General features: G+C 47.7%; 9 protein-coding genes across 9 annotated transcripts; 4 read left to right on the forward strand and 5 right to left on the reverse strand.

The window, feature by feature from the left end:
- Positions 1-244: 244 nt before the first annotated feature.
- Positions 245-3994, forward strand: ARB_00015 (uncharacterized protein; the record flags this gene model as incomplete). The annotated part of the gene is made up of 8 exons (XM_003013522.1): positions 245-427; positions 545-767; positions 828-1003; positions 1055-1486; positions 1544-2231; positions 2291-2362; positions 2422-3727; positions 3787-3994. The coding sequence occupies 8 exons, from the start codon at positions 245-247 to the stop codon at positions 3992-3994; spliced, it is 3288 nt and encodes a 1095-aa protein (XP_003013568.1).
- An 858-nt stretch (positions 3995-4852) lies between these two features.
- Positions 4853-7297, reverse strand: ARB_00016 (uncharacterized protein; the record flags this gene model as incomplete). The annotated part of the gene is made up of 2 exons (XM_003013523.1): positions 4853-7106; positions 7287-7297. 2 exons carry the CDS (start codon positions 7295-7297, stop codon positions 4853-4855), a joined length of 2265 nt encoding a protein of 754 aa, XP_003013569.1.
- Positions 7298-7847: 550 nt separating this feature from the next.
- Positions 7848-9682, reverse strand: ARB_00017 (uncharacterized protein; the record flags this gene model as incomplete). Its single annotated transcript, XM_003013524.1, has 7 exons — positions 7848-8006; positions 8073-8258; positions 8339-8552; positions 8615-8781; positions 8857-9115; positions 9283-9364; positions 9466-9682. 7 exons carry the CDS (start codon positions 9680-9682, stop codon positions 7848-7850), a joined length of 1284 nt encoding a protein of 427 aa, XP_003013570.1.
- A 545-nt stretch (positions 9683-10227) lies between these two features.
- Positions 10228-10894, forward strand: ARB_00018 (uncharacterized protein; the record flags this gene model as incomplete). Its single annotated transcript, XM_003013525.1, has 4 exons — positions 10228-10296; positions 10439-10516; positions 10610-10748; positions 10848-10894. 4 exons carry the CDS (start codon positions 10228-10230, stop codon positions 10892-10894), a joined length of 333 nt encoding a protein of 110 aa, XP_003013571.1.
- An 816-nt stretch (positions 10895-11710) lies between these two features.
- ARB_00019 (uncharacterized protein) lies at positions 11711-12434 on the reverse strand (the record flags this gene model as incomplete). Its single annotated transcript, XM_003013526.1, has 2 exons — positions 11711-12298; positions 12354-12434. The coding sequence occupies 2 exons, from the start codon at positions 12432-12434 to the stop codon at positions 11711-11713; spliced, it is 669 nt and encodes a 222-aa protein (XP_003013572.1).
- A 499-nt stretch (positions 12435-12933) lies between these two features.
- Positions 12934-15147, reverse strand: ARB_00020 (Nulp1-pending protein; the record flags this gene model as incomplete). Its single annotated transcript, XM_003013527.1, has 2 exons — positions 12934-14087; positions 14259-15147. The coding sequence occupies 2 exons, from the start codon at positions 15145-15147 to the stop codon at positions 12934-12936; spliced, it is 2043 nt and encodes a 680-aa protein (XP_003013573.1).
- A 550-nt stretch (positions 15148-15697) lies between these two features.
- On the forward strand, positions 15698-17444 carry ARB_00021 (uncharacterized protein; the record flags this gene model as incomplete). The annotated part of the gene is made up of 3 exons (XM_003013528.1): positions 15698-16194; positions 16265-17275; positions 17333-17444. 3 exons carry the CDS (start codon positions 15698-15700, stop codon positions 17442-17444), a joined length of 1620 nt encoding a protein of 539 aa, XP_003013574.1.
- A 748-nt stretch (positions 17445-18192) lies between these two features.
- Positions 18193-19203, reverse strand: ARB_00022 (mitochondrial export translocase Oxa2, putative; the record flags this gene model as incomplete). Its single annotated transcript, XM_003013529.1, has 1 exon — positions 18193-19203. The coding sequence occupies one exon, from the start codon at positions 19201-19203 to the stop codon at positions 18193-18195; it is 1011 nt and encodes a 336-aa protein (XP_003013575.1).
- A 487-nt stretch (positions 19204-19690) lies between these two features.
- Positions 19691-21559, forward strand: ARB_00023 (uncharacterized protein; the record flags this gene model as incomplete). The annotated part of the gene is made up of 3 exons (XM_003013530.1): positions 19691-20046; positions 20114-20270; positions 20306-21559. The coding sequence occupies 3 exons, from the start codon at positions 19691-19693 to the stop codon at positions 21557-21559; spliced, it is 1767 nt and encodes a 588-aa protein (XP_003013576.1).
- Between the last annotated feature and the right edge of the window lie 969 nt (positions 21560-22528).

Genomic DNA, 22528 nt, shown 5'->3' on the forward strand with positions numbered 1-22528 from the left:
GAACAAACCACCCCTCCTACTTTTTAGACGCCCACCACCAACAACCGCGACACACCACAGGGAGCTCTTCTCCAGTCAAATACCAGGAACAGCGATCTGCCTCCGTCCACACAATTATCATCTGCTTGCTGCTGGAACTAGTTAAGGGAGCGAAGAAGCTACCTGGTTGCCTGGCGACCGGTGCGAGAGACCGTCGGCTGCCCCAAAGTACTTTACCCGGCGGTGGTGATATAGAGAAGCAAAAATGTCGGTCCTACCGCAGGAAGTTCATACAGCGCTGTCGCAGCTGTTACTTGGCCTCTCGTCTGCCGATAATGGTGTTCGAGCCCAGGCTGAAGGGCAGTTGAATAACGACTGGGTTCAGAACCGTCCAGATGTCTTGTTGATGGGCCTGGCAGAGCAGATCCAGGGCTCCGAGGACACAAATGTGAGTCGACAGTGTACAAGAAACCAGCTGCTGTAGCGGCCTCTTGTCCCTTTATTGGCTTAGATGAGGGAGACTGCAATTCCGGAAAGCGAGGTGCTGATTGTTTCTAATCTACAGGGCCGCTCTTTAGCAGCTGTGATTTTCCGACGTATGGCAGCAAAGTCGATAAAGAATCCTTCAACAGGTGATCCCAGAGAACTGTTTTTCAGCTTACTTCCAGACCAGAGAGTAGCCATTCGACAGAAGCTGCTCGAGGCTCTAAGTAACGAGACCTTTGCCCCTGTTCGAAACAAGATCGGAGACGCAGTCGCAGAAATCGCATCTCAGTACTCGGATCAAGGTAGGCTCGTCGTGCTGCGTTCCTACTAAAGTACTATACCCGGTACTAATATTGTCATAGAGGAACCATGGCCAGAACTCCTATCAGTGCTGTTCCAGGCCAGTCAATCTCCTGTTAGTGGCCTCCGCGAGGCCGCATTCCGTATATTTGCCGCCACTCCCACAATTATAGAAAAGCAGCATGAGGATATGGTACAGGGGGTCTTCTTGAAGGGATTCCAGGATGATCACGTCTCTGTTAGTAAAATAGTTCCATGTGCTACGGGCTACCCGTCTAACATGTTATAGGTCCGTATCTCCGCCATGGAAGCGTTTGCTTCATTCTTCCGCTCAATCAGCAAAAAGACTCAGGCCAAGTTCTTCGGCGTTGTTCCAGAATTACTCAACATCCTCCCACCACTGAAAGAGGGTGACCAGGGCGAGGAGCTATCCAAGGCCTTTGTTGCCTTGATGGAACTCGCAGAAGTCAACCCTAAGATGTTCAAGGGTCTTTTCAACAAGCTTGTGAAGTTTAGCGTCACAGTCATTGGGGATGCAGAACTCTCTGAACAAGTCAGGCAAAACGCTCTCGAACTCATGGCTACCTTTGCCGACTATGCACCCACCATGTGCAAGAAGGATCCTACATATGCCCAGGAAATGGTCACTCAATGTCTAAGTCTGATGACCGATGTTGGTCAGGATGATGACGATGCCGCTGAGTGGAGTGCATCTGAAGATGTAAGTACCGATTTCTCCAGTTCTACGTTGATCTGCATCCTAACGATCAAATTCTAGCTTGATTTGGAGGAAAGTGATAAGAACCATGTTGCCGGCGAACAATGCATGGACCGCCTCGCCAACAAGCTGGGAGGGCAAATCATCCTTCCTACCACCTTCAATTGGGTCCCGAAAATGATGAACTCAGCATCATGGCGCGATCGACACGCTGCTCTTATGGCTATTTCCGCCATTTCAGAAGGGTGTCGTGATCTGATGATTGGGGAACTCAATCAAGTTCTCGCCCTGGTGATCCCTTCCCTCCGAGATCCTCACCCCAGAGTACGTTTTGCAGGGTGCAATGCCTTGGGCCAGATGAGCACTGATTTTGCTGGCACTATGCAAGAAAAATACCACTCCATCGTTCTTGGAAATATTATTCCTGTTCTCACCTCTGAACACCCCCGTGTCCAAGCCCATGCTGCGGCTGCATTGGTTAACTTCTGCGAAGAGGCAGAACGCGCTATCCTTGAGCCATATCTTCCAGACCTCTTGCAGAATCTCCTCCAGCTCCTCCGAAATCCCAAGCGATATGTTCAAGAACAAGCTCTCTCCACCATTGCCACAATCGCGGACTCCGCAGAAGCTGCCTTCGGACAGTTTTACGATACTTTGATGCCCCTTTTATTCAATGTTCTCAAAGAAGAACAATCAAAGGAATACCTTGTTGTTCGCGCCAAGGCTATGGAGTGTGCAACTCTTATTGGTATGTATTGTGATACTCTTTCTAATAGAATGTTCTCTCATGGGATTAACGTATTATAGCTTTGGCTGTTGGTAGAGAGAAGATGGGTGCAGATGCTATTAACTTAGTTCAATTGCTTGGCCACATACAACGTAAGTACCTATTCAGCCAGAATATCAAATACCTATCCTCTAACTGCGCATATGTGTAGAAAATATCACCGAGCCTGATGACCCACAATCATCTTACCTTCTTCACTGCTGGGGTCGTATGTGCCGTGTATTAGGACCTGCCTTTGTTCCCTATCTCCCTGCAGTCATGCCACCTTTGCTTCAAGTTGCTGCCTCCAGTGCAGATGTTCAGATTTTGGAGAATGACGAGACTCTACGAGATGTTGAGCAAGATCACAACTGGGAACTGCTCCCATTCAAGGACAAGATCATTGGTATCCGAACCAGCACCCTTGAAGACAAGAATACTGCCATTGAGTTAATCACTATCTACGCCCAAGTCCTCGAAGGTGCATTTGAGCCCTATGTTGTTAAGACATTGGAAGAAATTGCCATACCCGGCTTGGCTTTCTTCTTCCACGACCCTGTCCGAGTCTCTTCTGCCAAGCTTATTCCACGTCTTTTGAACGCTTATAAGAAGTCCCACAATGAACAGTCGGTAGAATTCCAGCAAATGTGGTCTTCTGCCCTGTTAAAGATCATTGAAATTCTCACCGCAGAGCCCTCGATTGATACACTCGCAGAAATGTTCCAGTGTTTCTACGAATCCGTGGAGGTTGCTGGAAAGAATTGTCTCTCCCCACAGCACATGCAAGCGTTCATCGAATCTTCCAAGAGTGCCCTTGAGGATTACCAGAAACGAGTACAGAAACGCCTCGAAGATAAGGCGGAACTTGATGATGGTGAAGACGACACTTTCTCCTTTGATTACGAGATGGAAGAGGATCAGAACCTTTTAAGCGATATGAATAAGGCTTTCCACACCATCTTCAAGAATCATGGCCCTGCCTTCCTCCCCGCATGGGAGCAATTGCTACCATTTTACAACTCCTTTGTTACCAGCGATGACCCCACGCAGCGGCAGTGGGTTCTTTGTATCCTGGATGATGTCCTTGAATTCTGTGGCGATCAATCCTGGAACTACAAGGACCATATCCTCAAGCCATTAATTGACGGCATGCAAGATGAAAACCCATCAAACCGTCAGGCTGCTGCTTATGGCGTCGGAGTTGCTGCTCAGAAAGGTGGAGAAGCCTGGAGCGAGTTTGCTGCCGGCAGTATTCCCATGCTATTTGCCGTAACCCGTTTCGCGGATGCTAGGTCGGAAGAACATGTGTTTGCTACCGAGAACGGTTCCGCCAGTATAGCTAAGATACTGCACTTTAACTCCAGCAAGGTTCCTAACCCTCAGGAAGTGGTTGATAGTTGGATTGATACGCTTCCAATTGAGAATGATGAGGAAGCAGCGCCATATGCATATGCTTTCCTCGCACAGCTTATTGACCAGTGAGTTCCCCGCTCTGTACGGGCACTCTTTATATTTTTCTAACTCTGATTTTTGCTAGGCGGAACCCATCTGTTCTTTCAAAGGCCGAGAAAGTATTCACCTCTATTGTCCAAGCACTTGAGGCTGAGACTCTCCAGGGCAATGTGTGTACCAAGGTTGTTGAAGCGGCTAAACAATTGGTTGCTGCAACTGGTATAAACGCAGACCAGATCCTTAACATCGTTCGACCTGAGAACCAAATGGCGGTTCGCAGACACTTCCAATGAACACCCGAATATTGATGTCTCATTTTTTTCTTTAACTAACTACCCGTTATGTTATTCCCCATTTTGCACTACCACCCCCGTTCATCCCTCCTACAGCCATCACCCTGAATATTCTCGATCTTAAAACCCTCTAAAATGCTTGTCATTGTACACTCGGTTTCATAATCTTAGATAGAAAGCAGAGTGTCCCCCTTTCCCCTTTCCATCCCTCGACTAGTTACCATATCCCATGTCCCCTTATCTTTACCTTCATCAGTAAGTCATGGATGGCATCATATGGTCTTTTTTTACTTTGCTCTTACGGATACATATGGCCTTTTACGCTTGGTGGAGAAATAAAGAATTTCAATGAATTGAGTAAACGTCGCTACTCTTCCAAATCACCTCCCATTAGAATTTTCACCATCTTTCACTACCCGCCGTACCAATTTGCCCATCCAATATACAAAGAGAAAGCTGAGGCCTAACTTTTGGAGCTATTATTCGCTCCACGCAGTAGCCTTGGTTGTATATACATACGCCGTCACCAACGATTCTGCTTCGGCTTTTAAGTTCCATTGGCTTTATGATGGCCTCAGGGAACCTGTAAGGGTCCAAGTTACAGAAATGGACGAGGTAATGGTTCAATCTTCCTTGATAAGATATTTCTGTTGTATCTATTAAAACCGGTACCCCGAACGTGGAATTTGAAGAAGAAATTGGGATATTTTATCCAAACAACTGTAGTACCTACAAACCATTCTATTGATAGGACAACACCAAAAGGCCCGAACTGGTATATGCTCTGAGAAGAAACCAAATATAAACATAACTGAGCGCAAAATGAACACAGTATCAGAATGTCAAAGGAAGGAAACTTTATCGAGATTTAGCAGCAAGAAGGTTCAATGCACTGCCAGCGAGAATGAAGCCACACTGGTCTTTGCTTAAGGTGTGGTTGACAGGGATAATGACTGTTTCTCCGCTAGACTTTTTAGTGACTTTCAGGGTAACTTCGCCCTGGCCGTCATTCTTCAGTAGCTCGTAGAGGCCAACCGTCTCAACCTCATCACAAGCATCTATCTTATCGTAATCAGCCTTGTCTTTGAATGTAAGCGGCACAATGCCTTGTTTCTTGAGGTTGGTTTCATGAATTCTAGCAAACGACTTTGCCACGATTATTCTTCCACCTAGATACCTAGGCTGCAAGGCAGCGTGCTCTCGCGCACTTCCTTCACCATAGTTTTCCTCGGCAACAACGAGCCACTGGCTGCCTTCGTTCTTCCATTTATCAGCTAGCTCTGGAATAGAATATGTCTTGCCGTCGACATCGTAGGCGACGTTAGTTTCGCCAGTAGCAGCATTGATAGCTCCAATTAAAGTATTGGCAGAGATATTTGGGAGATGGCCTTTATACTTCAACCAAGGTCCGGCAGCAGATATGGTATCAGTAGTACACTGTCCTTTAACTTTATAAAGAACCCGAAGAGAGGAAAGGTCGTGGGTCGGGAATGGATCAAAGGGTTCAAGAAGAGCAAGACGGTCAGATGTTGGCGAAACTACAACCTTGGCAGATGGATCTGGGACAGCAGCAGACGGTTGGAAGTCTGGATTTCCGGCTGCAAATCCAGCAGAAGGAAGATCAGATCCAACTGGTGCGGTGAACTTAAATGATTCTCCACTGGGGGTTGTAAGAGAGTCGGTCATTGGGTTGAAAGTGGTTGATCCAGCATACGACATGGCTGTGACAATCTCGGGAGAAGCAAGAAAGTTCATTGTTGCAGTGTTACCGTCATTTCGGCCACGGAAGTTTCGATTATAGGAGGTAAGTATGGCATTCGATTCACCCTTCTTCACTCCGTCAGTTCGTTTCCATTGCCCTATACACGGTCCGCATGCATTTGCAAGGACCGTGCCTCCAGCAGATGAAAAGGTGGATAGTGTCTGATCACGCTCTAGAGTAGCTCGTATCTGCTCGCTTCCAGGGGTAATGAAGAAGTCCGCCTTTGGTCGCAGGCCAGCTGCAGAAGCTTGCTTGACGAGATCCTCAGAACGTGTCATGTCTTGGTAGGAGCTGTTAGTGCAGCTTCCAATCAAACCAGCACCGAATGTTTCAGGCCATTTCTTTTCACGAACCGTGTCTGCAAAGGCTGACAGGGGAATGGAAAGGTCTGGCGTGAATGGTCCATTAATATGAGGCTCGAGAGTGGAAAGATCAATTGTAATAAGTTGGTCATATTCGGCACCCGGGTCAGCTCGAAGCAAGTTCTGTGGACCAGAAGATGCAATATCTGAAGCAGACTTGGCTATTTCCGACCGATTGGTAGCTTGTAGATATGGTATCATACTAGGTGCGAATGGGAACAGTGAAGTCGTGGCACCAACTTCAGCCCCCATGTTACAAATGGTAGCGAGGCCAGTACAGCTGAGTGTTTCCACGCCTGGGCCGTGGTATTCGATGATGAATCCAGTTCCACCGCGTACAGTAAGCTTACCAGCCAAATGGAGGATGATGTCCTTTGGAGATGCCCAGCCACTGAGCGCACCTTCGAGGCGGACACCTAAAATTTTAGGAGCCTTGAGCTCCCAAGGGGCATCCACCAGGGCATCCACTGCATCAGCACCACCTACACCAATGGCAATGGCACCCAATCCACCACCGTTGGGGGTGTGGCTGTCAGTACCAAGCATCAGCAGTCCCGGTGCAGCGTAGTTCTCCAAGACAGTTTGATGAATTATCCCTGCACCTGGAGGCCAGAATTCAATTCCATACTTCTTTGCGGCAGACTCAAGAAAGTCAAAGACCTCTTTATTTCCCTTGATGGACGCTGGAAGATCGACATCAGCTCCTTTCTCTCCAACTATCATGTGGTCACAATGGATGCTAGCTGGGACTGCCGTTGATGGAAGACCACAGGACATAAACTGGAGAAGGGCCATTTGAGCAGAAGCATCCTGCATAGCAACTCTGTCGGGTTTAAGCTTCAAGTTGGCTCGTCCTCGAACCTGTGTGCCATTCTGCGTATCTGTGAGCAATGACTCCTCGACATTGTCAAGGTGGGAATATAGGTTCTTTTCGGCGAGGGTTAACGGTCTCGATGCACCTAGTACCCTCCTAACTTCATTGAGTTTGCTGAGAATCTTGGGATACGGAGGAGAACGAGGTGAGGGCGTGGATGAGGGTGTGACTGTTGCCAGTCCACGAAACCGCAGCCCAGAGCGCCTGAGCGATCGTGTGAGCTAATTATGCTTGCAGGGTTAGAAGATAGCTTCACCCAACAGGAGAAAGCAAGCAATTGAACGACAAACTTACCGTAGCCCCATGGGCACAGCCCCGACGAAGAATCTGCATCGCCATAATGGCCCCCTCTGTGTATCTAACAGCTTAAATGTGTTCTTCTTGTCAAGGGTGAAGAAAAAAAGTGTTATATGAGCCCGGCAATTTTTTTGTCTCGCACGTCATTGGCTGAATGGGGCTAAAAGTCTAAATCGCGACATCGGCATTTAGTGAACGGTGCAGTTATTTCTTTTTGCCTCTTGAGTATTATCATTTGCTGATTCTTCGGAATTCCAACTAGCGAGATGACCGGAATCACCCCTTGTGTGTCTATGGGGGTGGCAAAGACCACTGTATAGATTATGGACGTCTGGGAGTAACTGAACTCCGGAGAAACATGAGGAACCCTGCAAAATATGTTCCAACTGCTTTTCAAAAGTATAAAAGGGACGGTGAAAAAAGTAATCATTGTACACGGGAATAAAACAAGAAAAACGGTCATAAAAACCCGTAACCAAACACCTATAATGGGATAGCAAATGTTGTCCTGGTTGCATTATGGCTAAATATGTTTCTGTGAGGGCAGAATATGTCCATTCATGACTGGGGGGAAGCTATGTCTTCAGCATCTGCACGTAGATCGTAGCAGAGGTCATAGCATTCTGCAAGAAGCTCGTTGACACCGCCTTGGCCCTCGGGGAGGTCTGAACCGATGTAGAATTTGCCATCAACTCGCATGTTGTCGATCGAGTTGAGCTACGACAAGTTAGCGAATTTCTTCATAGCGAAGCGAGGCATGGGGACACCCAGCGCATGACTCACCTTCATACTATATGGGTAAAGCTCTCTGGCACTTGATACTCCTCCTGATTCCTTGACTTCTATTAGACACTTTCTCAGTGTTTGTAGCTGATTATATATCGGCAGCAGTGCTTCTGATACTGGCTCAGAGGAAACAAGAAGACCATATATCAAGGCGTAGCTTCGCCGAATTAGGTAAAGAAGGGTCTTGTTAACTTTGTTAGTATAGAGGTTTTATACAAAAAAAAAAAAAAAATTAAAATTATACTGCAAGATAATGCACTTACTCTTTGTGCATGTAGATCAGCAGGCTTTCCCGATGCATCCAAAAAGTTACCATCCACTCGGCATTCGTCGATTTTGTTGAGTTTTCTCTGATACATATAGAGGTCTGATTCACGTAATGACCACGCATGAGTCATAGACAACCTGTCAAGCTGGTTTCTGATATCGATAAGCTGATTATAGTAATCTAAGAAAGCTTCGTTGACCTGTCCTTGTCTGTTCAAATGGCATTAGCTATAGGATAGCCGGCAATAGGGGGAAATAGCGAGGGCTCTTACCGCTCAAGTACGATATCGGACCATTTGAAACACTTTTCTAGTAAGTCTTTCACTATTCTTTGGCCAGCAGGAATGGATCCATCAGCAGCCACAAAGTTTCCATCAACCATTTTAGACTTGATTGCATTCAGCTGGTCTTTAAAACCGAGCACCTCAGATGCAGAAAACTAGGTCATGACGTCAGCATGCATCTAACCACATAAACCATCAGCATTGCAGTGGAGTAAACTATAGCTGCTTACCTTGGACCTTGTGTTTGCTGCGGAAGTAGACCTTAATATAGACACTAGAATTTCGTGCGTTGGGGTGAGCTCTGGAGAAAGCAAGGAGAGGTCGTGTTGTAATTCAGCCAATTGAGAGCGGCACGTCTCTAATCTAGTCTCAAGGAGCGTGAGCAGATGAGGCGAGTATGTATCTTTGCCACGACGTATATTGCTTTCGACTCCATCAAGACTGCCGCTTATCGAGTCGAGATCCTTCTGGCTGAAGAATGCGGCCTCTCTGAGGTGGTCCAGTAATCGCTGGGTAAACGGTTAGCAAGAAACATCGAAATAGGAGCATCTGTTCAAGGCGGTACCTTGATAGTAGAGACCATGGAATATCTAGTAGAAGGAACAACAGTTAGCGAATTAGTACGTTGGGAATCACCCGGAAGCTTGTACACGTACACAGCTGGTGCTTCGTTGTTCTTCCCAACCGTTAGAAACAGCAGTGAGATTAATTGAAAGCAATCGTCCAAAACATTGTCAACTAGAAATCCATTAGAAACCAAGTAGAAAACAACGGGGACGCTTCACTAATGGTGTAATATGAAGTTAAAACCTGCCAAAACGCATAGGCCCTTTGCCTACCTCTGTTTTGAGCCACTCTCCGACCCGCACGATGTTGGTTCAATATCTGCACCTGCTCGATGGCCTGATCGTAGAAAGGAATAACATCATGGGACTTGACGTATGTAGATTTGTCCTGCTTGATCAGCACCAAGCCGTCCCGTATAGTTATGAGGCGCTCGAGTATCGGCTGCTCTGCCGGGTCAACCGGGGCAAAGACGGCGGGGGAATCTGCCATGTTCTGTCTGCTGCTTGTTGCGTGCGTTGACGTTCAGAGCTGTCCTTCGACTTCACTCGGTGGTCCTCTAGCTCCTCTGGCGGCTGCTCGATGGGCTGCTCTTCCGTGGCCCGTCTCGGTGTCATGTACTCCGTAGAAGCTGTGATATGCAACAGAGGCATCAGCAAATGGCCGTCGCTCGCCTTTTTCTTTTCTTCTTTCCTGGCGGGGCCGCGACGGGCATGTTTGCACCCCTGGGACGTCCTTGTTTGTCTTGTTTGTCTTGTTTGCATCGCTTCCTCCGCCGGGGCGCGGGACTTATCACGTGAGGGTTCCCTTTCTCGAGACGCACGGGCCAAATTCTGGAAGCCCCTTTCACCGATGGGATTTATTGTGGTCCCGTGACTGGGTAAGCGAGCTAGCTTTTTGCACACAAAAAAAGGCGTTTGGCGATCGAAAGACGAAGTTCCAAGTTCTCGCTTGCACACGAACGACCTTTCAACCTGCAACGTCCGTCCTTCTCTCATCTCACACCCCAGAGACAGATTCGCACACGCCTCTGCACAATGTCTTCCGCCGAGCTTGCCGTCTCCTACGCCGCCCTCATCCTCGCCGATGAGGAGATCGAGATCACTGTGAGCGCAGTCCCTAGATATCTGCCATCCCAGCTTTGGTTCCGTCAATACCTGATTACGCGCGCATCCGCATGTCAAATTGATAATTCTGGCCGGGTGGGAATAAATCAGAATCAGAACTGACTGTCTGCTTTCTCTCTAGTCCGACAAGCTCCAAACCCTCATCAAGGCCGCTGGTGTGACCGATGTTGAGCCCATCTGGACCTCCCTTTTCGCCAAGGTATATCCTACTTTCTGCAGATATCAGGGCTTACGCAGAAGTCTGCTCAGGTGAATTTGTGCTAATTGGAACCTCTTTTGTGTTGGACTTAAGGCTCTCGATGGCAAGAACTTGAAGGACATCCTAGTCAACGTTGGCTCTGGTGGTGGTGCCCCTGCCGCCGGTGGTGCTCCTGCTGCTGGTGGTGCTGCCGCTGCTGAGGCTGCTCCAGCTGAGGAAGAAAAGGCCGAGGGTACGTGAAAATTCCCATATATTTCTTTGGCTCAAACGAGAGTCTCCAGCATCTTTATGAACTACATTCGACTAACGTGCTGTTTTCTCCGATTTACAGAGGCTGAAGAGTCCGACGAGGACATGGGCTTCGGTCTTTTCGATTAAACGCCTTCTTACGAATCTTTTTTTCCCTTGTACCCATATTCATAAAAGATGGATGCACAACTCGAGGCGCTTGCAAAAACGGTCATGCTACCCACTGCCGGGTCGGAATCTTTTAATAGAAACCTGTCATTGGGTGGCGCAAATACCTTCTGAATGAAAGATATTATCCTTTCATCCTTTTTTTTACCATGTCATGTCGTGATGAAAAAAACATATTTCCGAGCTGCCAGGTTAATCTCAAAAAAGAAATGTGAATTGTGCGCCATCGCCTTGGATAATCTTTTTCATGTCATTTGAGGCACATCTCTTGATCCTGGGGAATGCTGTAAGAGTAGCAGGAAGAAGGGAAAGTAATAATATATACACCGCTCGCTAGGCGACTGCCAAAGACCCAGGCTCCTGAGTTGCGTATACTCGGAACTGCGCAAAAATAATAATATCTTCGGCAATGGTACCTAGCGACCCCAGGAGCCACGGCAGGTTGGTCAAAATGTATTCTCTTTCCGTAGAATGGAATAGTATCTAGTGTGACTGTCAGAATCGAGTAGTAGGGCGAGTAAAACTAAATGCATGAAGGACGGCTTACCCCTGCTCCATACGTAGCGTTGCCAAGTAAAGAAAACACGAAGAATAAAAGGGCAAGCCCTACCCCCGACTATCAGTTCAAATTCAATTCATATTTTGCGGGTTCAATATCGATGGATGCTCACCTTCACACGACTTCTCTTTGTAATTCTTGACAATCTGTGGAATTCGAGCACTATCGGAGGCTTAGTTAACGCAAATAGTATATACGCAGTACGGAGGACTGCGATCTCACCCTAGATAGCACAATGCACTGAGATACCCAGCGACCTGCGCTCCCACAGCCATCTCAGCTGGCCCTTTGATGGGTTGGGTAGGAGTCGGTTGCCATGCACCCGTCTTCCATGCGATCACCCAGCCAGCAATACCCGCAGTGCAGATTCCCAATAGGCTCAGTATATTCTTAGCCCAAGTGCTCTTTGGCTCGTCCTCTGCCAGCATCTTTGCCAAGGGGTCATGGTTGAGTGAGTTGCCATCAGGCCTCCTTCGTCCGCTTTGCCCAAGATTCTCGCTCATCCGTCGGCTTAATAGCGGTGTCGTTGGCTGGGGAACGTGTGTTCCATCATCTTCATGCGCTGTATGACTCGAAATCCGTCTCTCCATCTCCCGTGAGACTTTCTCGTTGTAGTATATGCACTGGCATATCAAAACCCCGTCCGCAATGCAGAAGTATATGGCTATGGCTACCACCACGGGGACCAGCTTAGCCCACAGAGCTCCTATCAAGTTTGCAATATCTCCAATAAACCAGACGAGAATAAAGGCGAAAGATATGGCTTTGGCACTGCCATTCTTGTAGTTCTCGATTAATTGGGGGACCTTCACATGTAAGCTTGGGCATGCCGTGGGAAAATAACTCGCGAGAGTAACGTACCAGGAGAAATATCCAGCAAGCAAGGGATATCGAGCCCAAGACCCCCGAAGCAGCCTCTCGGTGCGTTAATGGGACAGCCATGGTGTTTCCCCCCCCTTCTGCTACTGCTATTCTAGTGATGCTGCAAGTAAGTAGTTAACCGAGCAGAAAAGTCGGGCTTCTCAAGCTTCGCACGCAAGAGCTAGCTCTCGATGATGCAGTCTTGTTAGGCTCTGAGCATTCTTCAGCATTCTCATGAAAAACGAACCCTAGCAGCGAGCATAAAAATGATTCACTACGGGTCCTCTCCCATCGGCTATAGCGCCACTGCTGATAAGGGCTTGGATAGTTCGTTAGCTAGAGTGAATAATAAGTAGTTAACTAATAAAAAGGAAAGAAAATAAGTTTCTGTCTTGATGCGTCATCAGAACGGCGCCAGCTTGGCGAGGCTTCGACTTTTCTTAGTGTTATTATTATTATTATATTCAGCTTGTCTTAGACACAACACGGCGAGCTATCAAGCAGAGTACAGAGCATTTCCACACCGGAGATTACTGGTACAGCTGGTAGTTACGAAGTACTCTGCAGTACATACCATTAACTAGCTGGCGCTGGTCTGTTGTTCTAGTTCCTCGAGCAGCACCATCTCGACCATCTCAGTAGATGAGCCCAGCGATGCAGCGACAGTGGAGATGGTTCGGCGCCAGTCTTGTCTGTCCAGACGCTGGACGGTTCTCACCCATCGTTGGATGGGCAGCATGTTAACCCCCTCCTCCCAATTTCCAGGGTCCACACCGTTGATTCTGAAGAATTCCGCGAGCTCCTCTTGCCCCCCAGCAAGAAGCCACTCTGGGACTTGTGACTGAGGCAGATACACGCCGGCCATGTCCAATTCTTCCCCCGAGTCAGTATTTTCTTCATCGTCGATCTGTCTATGGTTATGGCGACCAGTTTGAATGTGGTCTGGCTCATTTACACCAAATAACTGAAGCACCTCGTCCATCATGGACGCAGCGCGACCGGTAGACAGCCCAACCTCATTTGGTGGTAATGGGTCCGACGCTGATATTTGTCGGATGGTGAAGTGGCGTGGGAGGTGGGTCGTCACGGATGATATGTCTGATAGTATAACATGCCGTGCTAGGTTCTGTGACATCTCAGGTGCTTGAGGAGGCTTCTCAGTTGTCGGAATAGAGTCGGCAACTTCTACCAGGAGAGAAGTGGCCTCGGGAGTATTCCATATGTCTTTGGCCCTAGCTATGTAGAGTTCACAGAGTAGATCATGGGCAGCGTTGGGTGCTTGCGCGCCCCAGATTGCTTTCGGCACGGGGGATATGTTTAGTTCCTGTGTGAGACGACAAAAGATCCAGGGATATTTGGGCATGGCTGAATGGAGGACCTCTCGGCACTCCTTTGGTTTCCTCAAGTACATATATGCTAAGGCAAGGGAGCACTGGATGTTAGGAAACAAATGCCACCGCTTCTTAAAGCTAGGGTGTAGGCACAGATCAACAAAATGTTGCAGTTCCCTTGCTCGTATCGCAATATGGTCAATGATCAGGCATAAGCAATACGGGTCGTCTGGGTCAAGGCTCAGGAGGAATTTCGTCCACTCGTATGCTGTCTTCCAGGTACCCTTCATCCCCAGGTTAATAATATACCTCCAGCCCGCAAGCCATACCTCACGATTTTCCTTTATTGTGAAATCCAGTCGAGCCTTTCCCTCCTTTATAGAGTTGCCAAATGAAGACTGGGCTGAACGTCCAATGTTAAACAGTGCTCTTTCCAAGAGGTCAGCCGATACCGCATGGTCTCCTTGGTGCTTTGCAATCTCAGAAACCTGCAGTAGTGTTGATATATGATACGCTTAGAATTTGTAAGCACTTGCAGCGAGATGAAAAGGTAAGGAGGTGGTAAAAAACTCACGATTATATTGAAGCAACTCGATCATTCTTTCGGGTTGCATTGACTCCACGCACATGTCAAACTGACGCTGGACATCCTTATAAGCTGTATTATGAAGTATTTCATATTCCACAACTCCTGTAGGTGATTTCTGGACAACTTCCATCCCCAGGCCACCACTCGTCGCCTTTGGCCACTCAGCCTTGCCTTGCATAAGCACGTTTTTACGCAGTGCAACTCCCGAGAGGTCCTGTCCCCTACTCGCAGGGCTGTACCTCCCGGTTAACGCGGCTCCTAAGTCTAGGGCTCGCCTATTCCGCTCTCTCCGCCTGTTTCCAGGTAGGCTATCAGATGGGGAGGTCCGGCTTTCCACGGCAGCATTTCCAAAGAGTCTTTTCATTTCATTCATGGCAATGAGCTTTTTGGCATCTACTTCCAAGAGAGCACATAAACCCTGCTCAGAAGAGCCATGAAGGTCCCTTCCCGGTTGGACATTTTGGTCCTCTGGTGTAGGATGCTTAAGTGCCAAAGCTTCAAGAGCTAGGTCTATCTCATCAACCTCCAGGGCTTGGGTCTCTGGGGTATTCGCTTCTGCTGGCCCTGTAATTTTCTTTGACTGCTGTTTCTTGGTCTTCTTTTTCTTCTTCTTCTTGCTGCCGCTGGTAGCTTTTGAGACCCCCAGCGGCGGGGCAAGGTTATGGTCCCCTTCAGTAACGGATCTTTCTGGCTCAGATTCAAGTGAATCATCTCGATCTTCATCGCCACCTTGGTCGCCTAATAGATCAAAAGCATTGATCTTTGGCCGTGAAATTGGGATATCTTGCTCGCTATCTCCCGAGTCATTTTGCACCTCTATATCTTGCTGGGCTTCTTTTTGCTTTTGTAATTTTCGCAAGGCTCGAGACGACATTTTGACTTATAATTCTTTCCTTCTCCTGTGATTATTTCGCTATCTCTCCGGCCTGTACGAAAATGTAAAAAATCAAGGCTGGCTTGAACTGATAAATATCTTTTGCTTATCTTGGGAAGGTCAAGGGCGCTTTGGCGGAACATCAATCGGGTTAGTGAACTAACTAGTTAACTAGTTACATGTAAGTTACTAATGATTACATCAGCCTCGTCACGAGACTGATAACTTTAAAGCATCCTTGAAGATATCATAAACTACTTATTATTATCGCCAGCGAGATACAAGAGGCAGCGAAGCGAGCTAGAAGAATAGAAGTTCCAAGCAACAGCGGCGGTTGCTATCACTTTCCTCCAGACCGATATCCCATGCTCAGATGCGTCGAGTAGTCGCCCACGCTTTCCGAACCGCCCGCCGGTATCCACTGCGAAGGCCATGCTTTAGACCAGGCAACGCACTCCACCACTCCCCCCGATATCATGATATAGGCCTACGAGGCCTTGCGACATCAAGACCTACCGTACCGCGCCATACTGTCATTCTTCAGTCCTCGATGATCTTTAGAAACCTATCTTTGGCTTTTGCTTCGAGTCTTGTTGCCACGGGAGCGTGGTATGCCTACACTGGAGGGTCTGAACCCAGCGCTGTATCTGGAACCAGCACAACGTTATCCAGTCCTATCCACACCGCGTCAAATGCAGCAATAACTTCGGCATCATCCTCAGGAGTCCAGGTGGAAAGTGACAAATTCTATACTACTGCTAGTGTTGATCAACCAGTCTCGAAACGGACAGATAACTCGGGAGAGCGAGTCGTGGGGATGCTTACGCCTGAGCAAGCCACGGAACGACTTCGACGAAATGAGGAATCCTATTTCATCGGGCGTGGATCCGGTGTTGTCCGTTACGATGTAGTCCAGCTTCCTAGCAACGATCCTATTGAAGACGATCATGCCGAAAAGGTGGTAGAAGTACCGAACTCTGTTGCAGCAACTGACAATGGGGCCCCAACAAGTGACTGGAACTTTTGGGGCGTCTTTGATGGCCATGCGTAAGTCTCTCTTTTCTACCCTCCTCCTTTCACTTCTGCGCAGGTGGAAATCTGACTTATTGTTGTACAGTGGATGGACCACATCTGCGAAACTCAGACAGACTCTGATTTCCTATGTTGCTCGCGAGCTTAATGCCACTTATAAGTCGGCTGCTACCAACCCATCTTTCCCCTTCCCAAGCCCAGAAGCGATTGATGCCGCTATAAAGACCGGATTCCTGCGACTTGATCATGAAATTGTGATCGAAAGCGTGGAAAAAGTTGTCAAGGCTAACTCTAAAACTGTTGCTGCCGAACTTCTTGCTCCGGCTCTGTCTGGGTCATGCGCTCTTCTTGCATTCTATGACAGCAGGTCAAAGTTGGTACGCGTTGCTTGTACTGGTGACTCTCGGGCTGTTCTAGGACGTCGGTCGCCAAGCGGTAAATGGTCAGCCATACCACTGTCTGAAGACCAAACTGGGGGCACGGAATCTGAAGCCAAACGTTTGCGCGCCGAACACCCCGGGGAGGACAACGTTGTCCGGAATGGGAGAATTCTCGGAGGTCTCGAACCTAGTCGAGCTTTCGGTGATGCCGCATATAAATGGCAGCGTAAAACACAAGAGAAAATTAAACGGCACTTCTTCGGACGGACTCCTAACCAGCTCTTGAAATCGCCGCCTTATGTTACTGCGGAGCCAATTATCACAACTACCAAAATTGACCCTTCTAAAGGTGATTTTTTGGTACTGGCTACAGATGGCTTGTGGGAAATGCTAAGTAATGAAGAAGTTGTTGGCCTGGTTGGGCAGTGGATTGAACATCAAAAGTCCGGTGGAAAGGATGGTATGGGAAACTGGATGAAGAGCTGGTTCAGCAGTAACGGATCTTTGCCTGTCGAGATGGACTCGAAGGAAAAGCAATCCGGGCAGAGATTACCCATCCGTCAAGTTCAATATGAGATTCCCCAGGATACCAACCGTTTCGTAGTAGAAGACAAGAACGCAGCAACTCACTTGATTCGAAATGCTCTAGGGGGCAAGAATAGGGAACTTGTTTGCGCTCTTCTTACCCTTCCCAGCCCCTACGCGCGAAGATACCGGTATGTTTTTAATTTTTGTTTCAGTTAATTGACAAATGCTAACATGTTAATTTTTAGCGATGACCTAACAGTCGAAGTGATCTTCTTCGGTGAAGGTGAAAACAACGGCTCAGTCAGCGTGAACCAGGACGCTAGTGCTTCAATACACAAGATACCCCCCAGGCTATAATGTTTTCTGATTTCTATATGCCTTTATAGGCCTGTATTTTTGCCATATCGTACAAGTCGTATCTGGTGTTGGTGTCTTCACAAGTTTCTGATATCCCGTTTTTATATTTGGACTCTTAATGTCTCTTGTTTGAACGGCCCCTGAAAATCCCGTATCGTTACTCTTCGCTCGACGCTTTGCATGATGGTTCGGCTAAATTTTTTTGTTCCATAGAATATCATATCTAACTTGAAAGTGGCTAGTGGCCGCGTAACGCCAGGTATTCAATATTTGGCGAAGTCCTATATCCAAATCTGGTTTGTAAAGCAAAAGATATATCATATTGAATGACAAGATGATATCTTAATACTTCCGCAGTATCTGAGCTCAATAACAGCTCAGTAGTAGTATTTATGGGGATTAAAAATCCTCATCCTAGCATCACATTACCCATTCCAAGGGCTGCGAATTATACATGCATTTTTCATCAGGATCAGGAGAACCAGAGATGAAACAGGTCCTTGTGATGCAACTGGTGCATGACCGATCTGCCTTTGAAATGCTTAATGATTTAATACCCTTTAATAAGCCTCTCGTCCACAGGCAGTCACCGGTGCTGATTGTTATAAGCTTTTTCCCAACTCTTGCCCCCCTGGCGTTACACTTGGGCGGCTAATGGTCACATCTTTGAGGACCCCATGGCCCGACATAGCAACCAGAAATTACATTTCAAGTATAACGACAGGGTATATATTGACAGCTTTTGTTTTCATTTGAATGCCGTAGAGGTCTTATCATGGATGCTCCCTACACTCTTTTCACGGCAAGGCGCTGGCGGTGCCTTGGTTCGCATAACTCTGCGCACTATTTGCGTCTGCGCAGTTGCAAAGGTAGAACTCGAGATCCAGTATATCAACAGGCCCGCTGGGGCTTGGGAATAGATCATAACCGGCGCCAGCCATATAGAAAGCCCCTGTAAAACCCGCTTCAGGATCTTAAATGATCTTTCTCGAATTGCTTCACTTCGCTGTAGCTTGGAGATTTCAGCCGCAGATTTGACCTTCCAGCCCCAGGTGACATTGGTGAACATTGAGGCCGCAAGGACAACAGGGAGTACATGTATCGGATCTGCTACGAGGAGGTCGGGGAACCACAGGGCGCCTTCCATTGCCATGGACGGTTCAATCTCAATAATTGGGGCTCCGTCTACTTTTGATTCAATCCACGATTGAATGATAGACAGAAGGCCTCCTGACATTCCAACCATTCTTCTCAAGCTCTCCATCATAGCAAGCCATACGGGAAGTTGCAAAATGCTTGCATAGCCTGCCCAGGGACGAATCTTCCACCTCTTGTAAAGCTCCTTCCTCTTAATCTTGAAGTCTTGTTGCCAGGAAACTTCTATTGCTTTTGGAAAAAGGTGTCGTCCTTCCATAATTGCTTCGTCCATAGCTTTTTTTTGACAGACTCTGCTCCAAGTAAGGAGAAGTGGGTTCAGCTTTTGCAATTGCTGAGCTTTTAGAATTGACCAAACTTGAAGCGGCAAGGCGACACAGCACCGCACCGTAATAGCTGTAATCGGAATTGAGAGCACCCAAGGTAGGCCACTGATAGAATGAAATCCCTGGATAACATCATGCGCAACAAGAACAGAGGTGTCTATAATTTGATTTGGATTCGAAGCGTGGAAATTCCGCCTCGACGGTGCTGCAATTGAAACTCGACCGCATCCTAAGGAGCTTAACACTGAAAATCCAGGACGAGGCCACATGAGTGACATCTTATAGTGTTAAAAAAAAAGAACGATGACGAAAAGAAAGCGAACGAGGACCTGCAATTGAACTCTCTATAAGCCGGCACGCCATGCATCCGTTTCGGTGTAATTGGAACGGTCAAGAAAGCCGTGTCGCCGTGTCTTTCGCGGTTTCTTTTCCTTTTTCAGGTTGGCCAGAAGCTCTTCAAGTCAAACAGTGCAAACCTACCTTATCAAGTAAAGGTCGGGTCTTAAGATTCGCGGAGATACTATTTATCCGACAGGTACAGGCAGCTTGCTGAGTCATCCAGGTCTGATAAGGCGACTAGACCAAGTAACAAGTATCCCTCATTTAGTACCTGCTGGAAGGCCAAGTTAAGCCTGTATAGAAAAGCTATCTTGGTGGAGGCAGCTCGCTTGTTATTCCTATATTTTAATGGTTTGGATATGGATTGATAGCCAAAGCTGGTTATTGTTCCTGGCATTCAGCTGAGTCTGCATAAATTGCGTTACAATGCTCTCCCCTGTGGCAGCAGCAGTTGCAGTCGTGGTGGCATTGGTCTCCCTAGTCCTTTTTACACCCTCCTTACCCGGCTATATCGTGCGGTCAGCCCTTCAGTGGCTAGGATATCTAAACCAGAAGAAGTCCGAGGCGAGAAGGGCACTGATACGAGCTCGTGTGCGTGTCGAGGAGGAAGATTACAGGTCGCGGAGAGCCAGACAAACCACTGGCTTGAAGGTGGAAGAGGAAGATTGGGAGACCGTTGACAAAGATGGAGGAGATAATGGACAAAGCTCATCAGCATCTAGCAGTAATGGAAGAAACTGCAGTGACTGGGCTGGTATTGTAGGGTTCTTTCATCCGTTCTGGTGAGATACGCACGCATCCCCCGCATCTTCTGAGGTCATATGAAAGTTGCTGACACCCACCACGCAGCAATGCCGGAGGAGGCGGTGAAAGAGTTCTCTGGGCAGCTATAGCTGCTGTTCAAAAGAGGTGGCCGAAGGCCATTTGCGCCGTATACACGGGCGACCACGACGTGGACAAAGCTACAATGTTGAAAAACATAGAGGTGGGGTACCTATACTCTCTGGTGAGCATACGATCAATCAGCTTACAGGCAAATAGAGACGGTTCAATATTCAGCTACATCCGCCCACAGTTGTGTTCTTATACCTATCTATGCGAAGATACGTGTTAAGTAGCACATGGCCTCATTTTACTCTCCTTGGGCAATCGATAGGCTCCCTGATTCTTGCACACGATGCATTCACCCTCCTCGTTCCTGATATATTTATTGATACAATGGGTTATGCTTTTGCTTCAGCATTATCTCATTATCTTTTCCCCAAAGTCCCTACGGGCGCGTATGTGCATTACCCTACCATTTCAACTGACATGTTAGAGTCCCTAGACGACGCATCAGGTTCCAAAGGCCTAAATTCAGGGGCCGGGAAAGGTTGGAAAGGAGCTATAAAAAAACATTACTGGCGCATGTTTGCCCGATTATACGGCTGGGTAGGATCTACGATCGACGTTGTTATGTGCAATTCAACCTGGACATCTGAGCACATCCAACGTCTCTGGCTACCTTCAAGGCGAGGGCGAGGGAATCAATACCAAACTGCAAGTGTAGTTTTTCCCCCTGTTGCGGTATCTGAACTAGAGTCAATAAAAATTGACCTGAGGAGTGAGCAACAAGTCCGACAGCCCGCTATTCTTTACATAGCTCAGTTTCGCCCTGAGAAAAACCATTCACTTATTCTGCACGCGTTTGCACGGTTTTTAAAGCAATACAACGCTACAGCTGAGAGCAGAAGTGCCACAGACCCCAAAGCTAGCGCTGATGGCGACGGTCGCTCCGGTTCGCCTCAGCTCATTCTTATCGGCTCAGTCCGCCACCAGACCTCGGATGAAACGCATATTTACAATCTTCGCCTTTTGGCCCACGAATTACGGATTCGTGATAACACCACTTTCCTCTGTGACGCCAACTGGCCAACCGTCATAGAAAATCTTAGAAAGGTGTCTATTGGCGTCAATGCTATGTGGAACGAGCATTTTGGTATCGGGGTGGTAGAATACCAGGCTGCCGGCCTAATTAGCGTTGTTCACAACTCAGGTGGGCCAAAGCGTGATATTGTCGTAGATTTGGACGACGAAGGAGCCACCGGTTTCCATGCCACGACCGAAGTTGAGTTCGCTGCTGCGTTTGAAGCTGCATTAGCTCTACCAGAATCAGAGAAGCTTGCTATGAGGTTAAGAGCGAGAAAGTCCGCGCAAAGATTCTCTGGAGAGCAGTTTGAGAAGAAATGGCTATGTGAGATGGAGAAGTTGGTTGACCTACAGGTAAAACGCAATGAGCGCACTGGTAACATATAGGATTCCATTTGGCCGACAATGCCAACCAGGTAGTCATCACTTCTACCTGAAGGCTAGGCTATTGGGTCAAAAGAACCAAGGTTTGAACGAACGAACGACTGCAGGCCCCCGAGGATCTCCCCTTGCCCCCACGGTACGGACCCTCTCTGATTTTTTCGGTCCTAATAACCTTTCTGCTCGGGGAATATTTCATTCTCGTCCTGCCTGGCTCAACCTGAACAGATTCCATTGGCTACAATTGTTCTGATAGATCGCATTAATAAGACTTAGCTCACCAATACTGAAGCTGGCTCTTGTCCCACCAGCAACTATTCAATGCGACATTTTCCAAGATAAACAGAAAGAGGACCAGTAGCAGAAGCAAAAGTAACACCCCTCTCCGTTGTCAACCCGCCTGACGACGCCTTGGACCACATACCGTGGTTTGCATTTCTCCTTGCTCGCCCGTTGCTGCGCCGCATGTTCAAGTCGGTTAAAGCTTGGTCAAAATGCGATCAAAAAACAAATATCATTACTACGACATGGTGAAAATAAAGAAGGGAGCAAAGCTGCAAATAGAAATCCAACTGCAAAATAAGCTGGTGCCTGAATTTCTTTCTGGGCTGATCTATCGCTCGCCCTACGTGGCGATAAACCCCCGTTGGAGGGAGACTTCCATGCATTTACACTCAGGGTATATCGATTTGATGAGAAGCGCAGTTGAGAGCATTTTCTTAATGCGACCTGATCTGGCACCATGCATTTATCCGTATGTATGGGCTAATGCACTTCGTATGGGGCAGGGCGACAGGAGAGACAAGGAAAAAAAGAAGAACGGCATCACAGCCTGAAAAGATTCATGGCTATGAGGTCACTCGGGGAGGTGGACCGTGATAGTTCCAGTTAACCGCATCCTCTTAGTCTGCTCTGACAAGGAGTTGGAAATCAACGGCGTCGTACGGAATAGGTGTGTAGATTTTTGCTATTCTC

This window comes from Trichophyton benhamiae (genome assembly GCF_000151125.1).
Source record: "Trichophyton benhamiae CBS 112371 chromosome Unknown contig00074.8, whole genome shotgun sequence".
In the NCBI taxonomy this organism is placed as follows: Eukaryota; Fungi; Ascomycota; class Eurotiomycetes; order Onygenales; family Arthrodermataceae; genus Trichophyton; species Trichophyton benhamiae.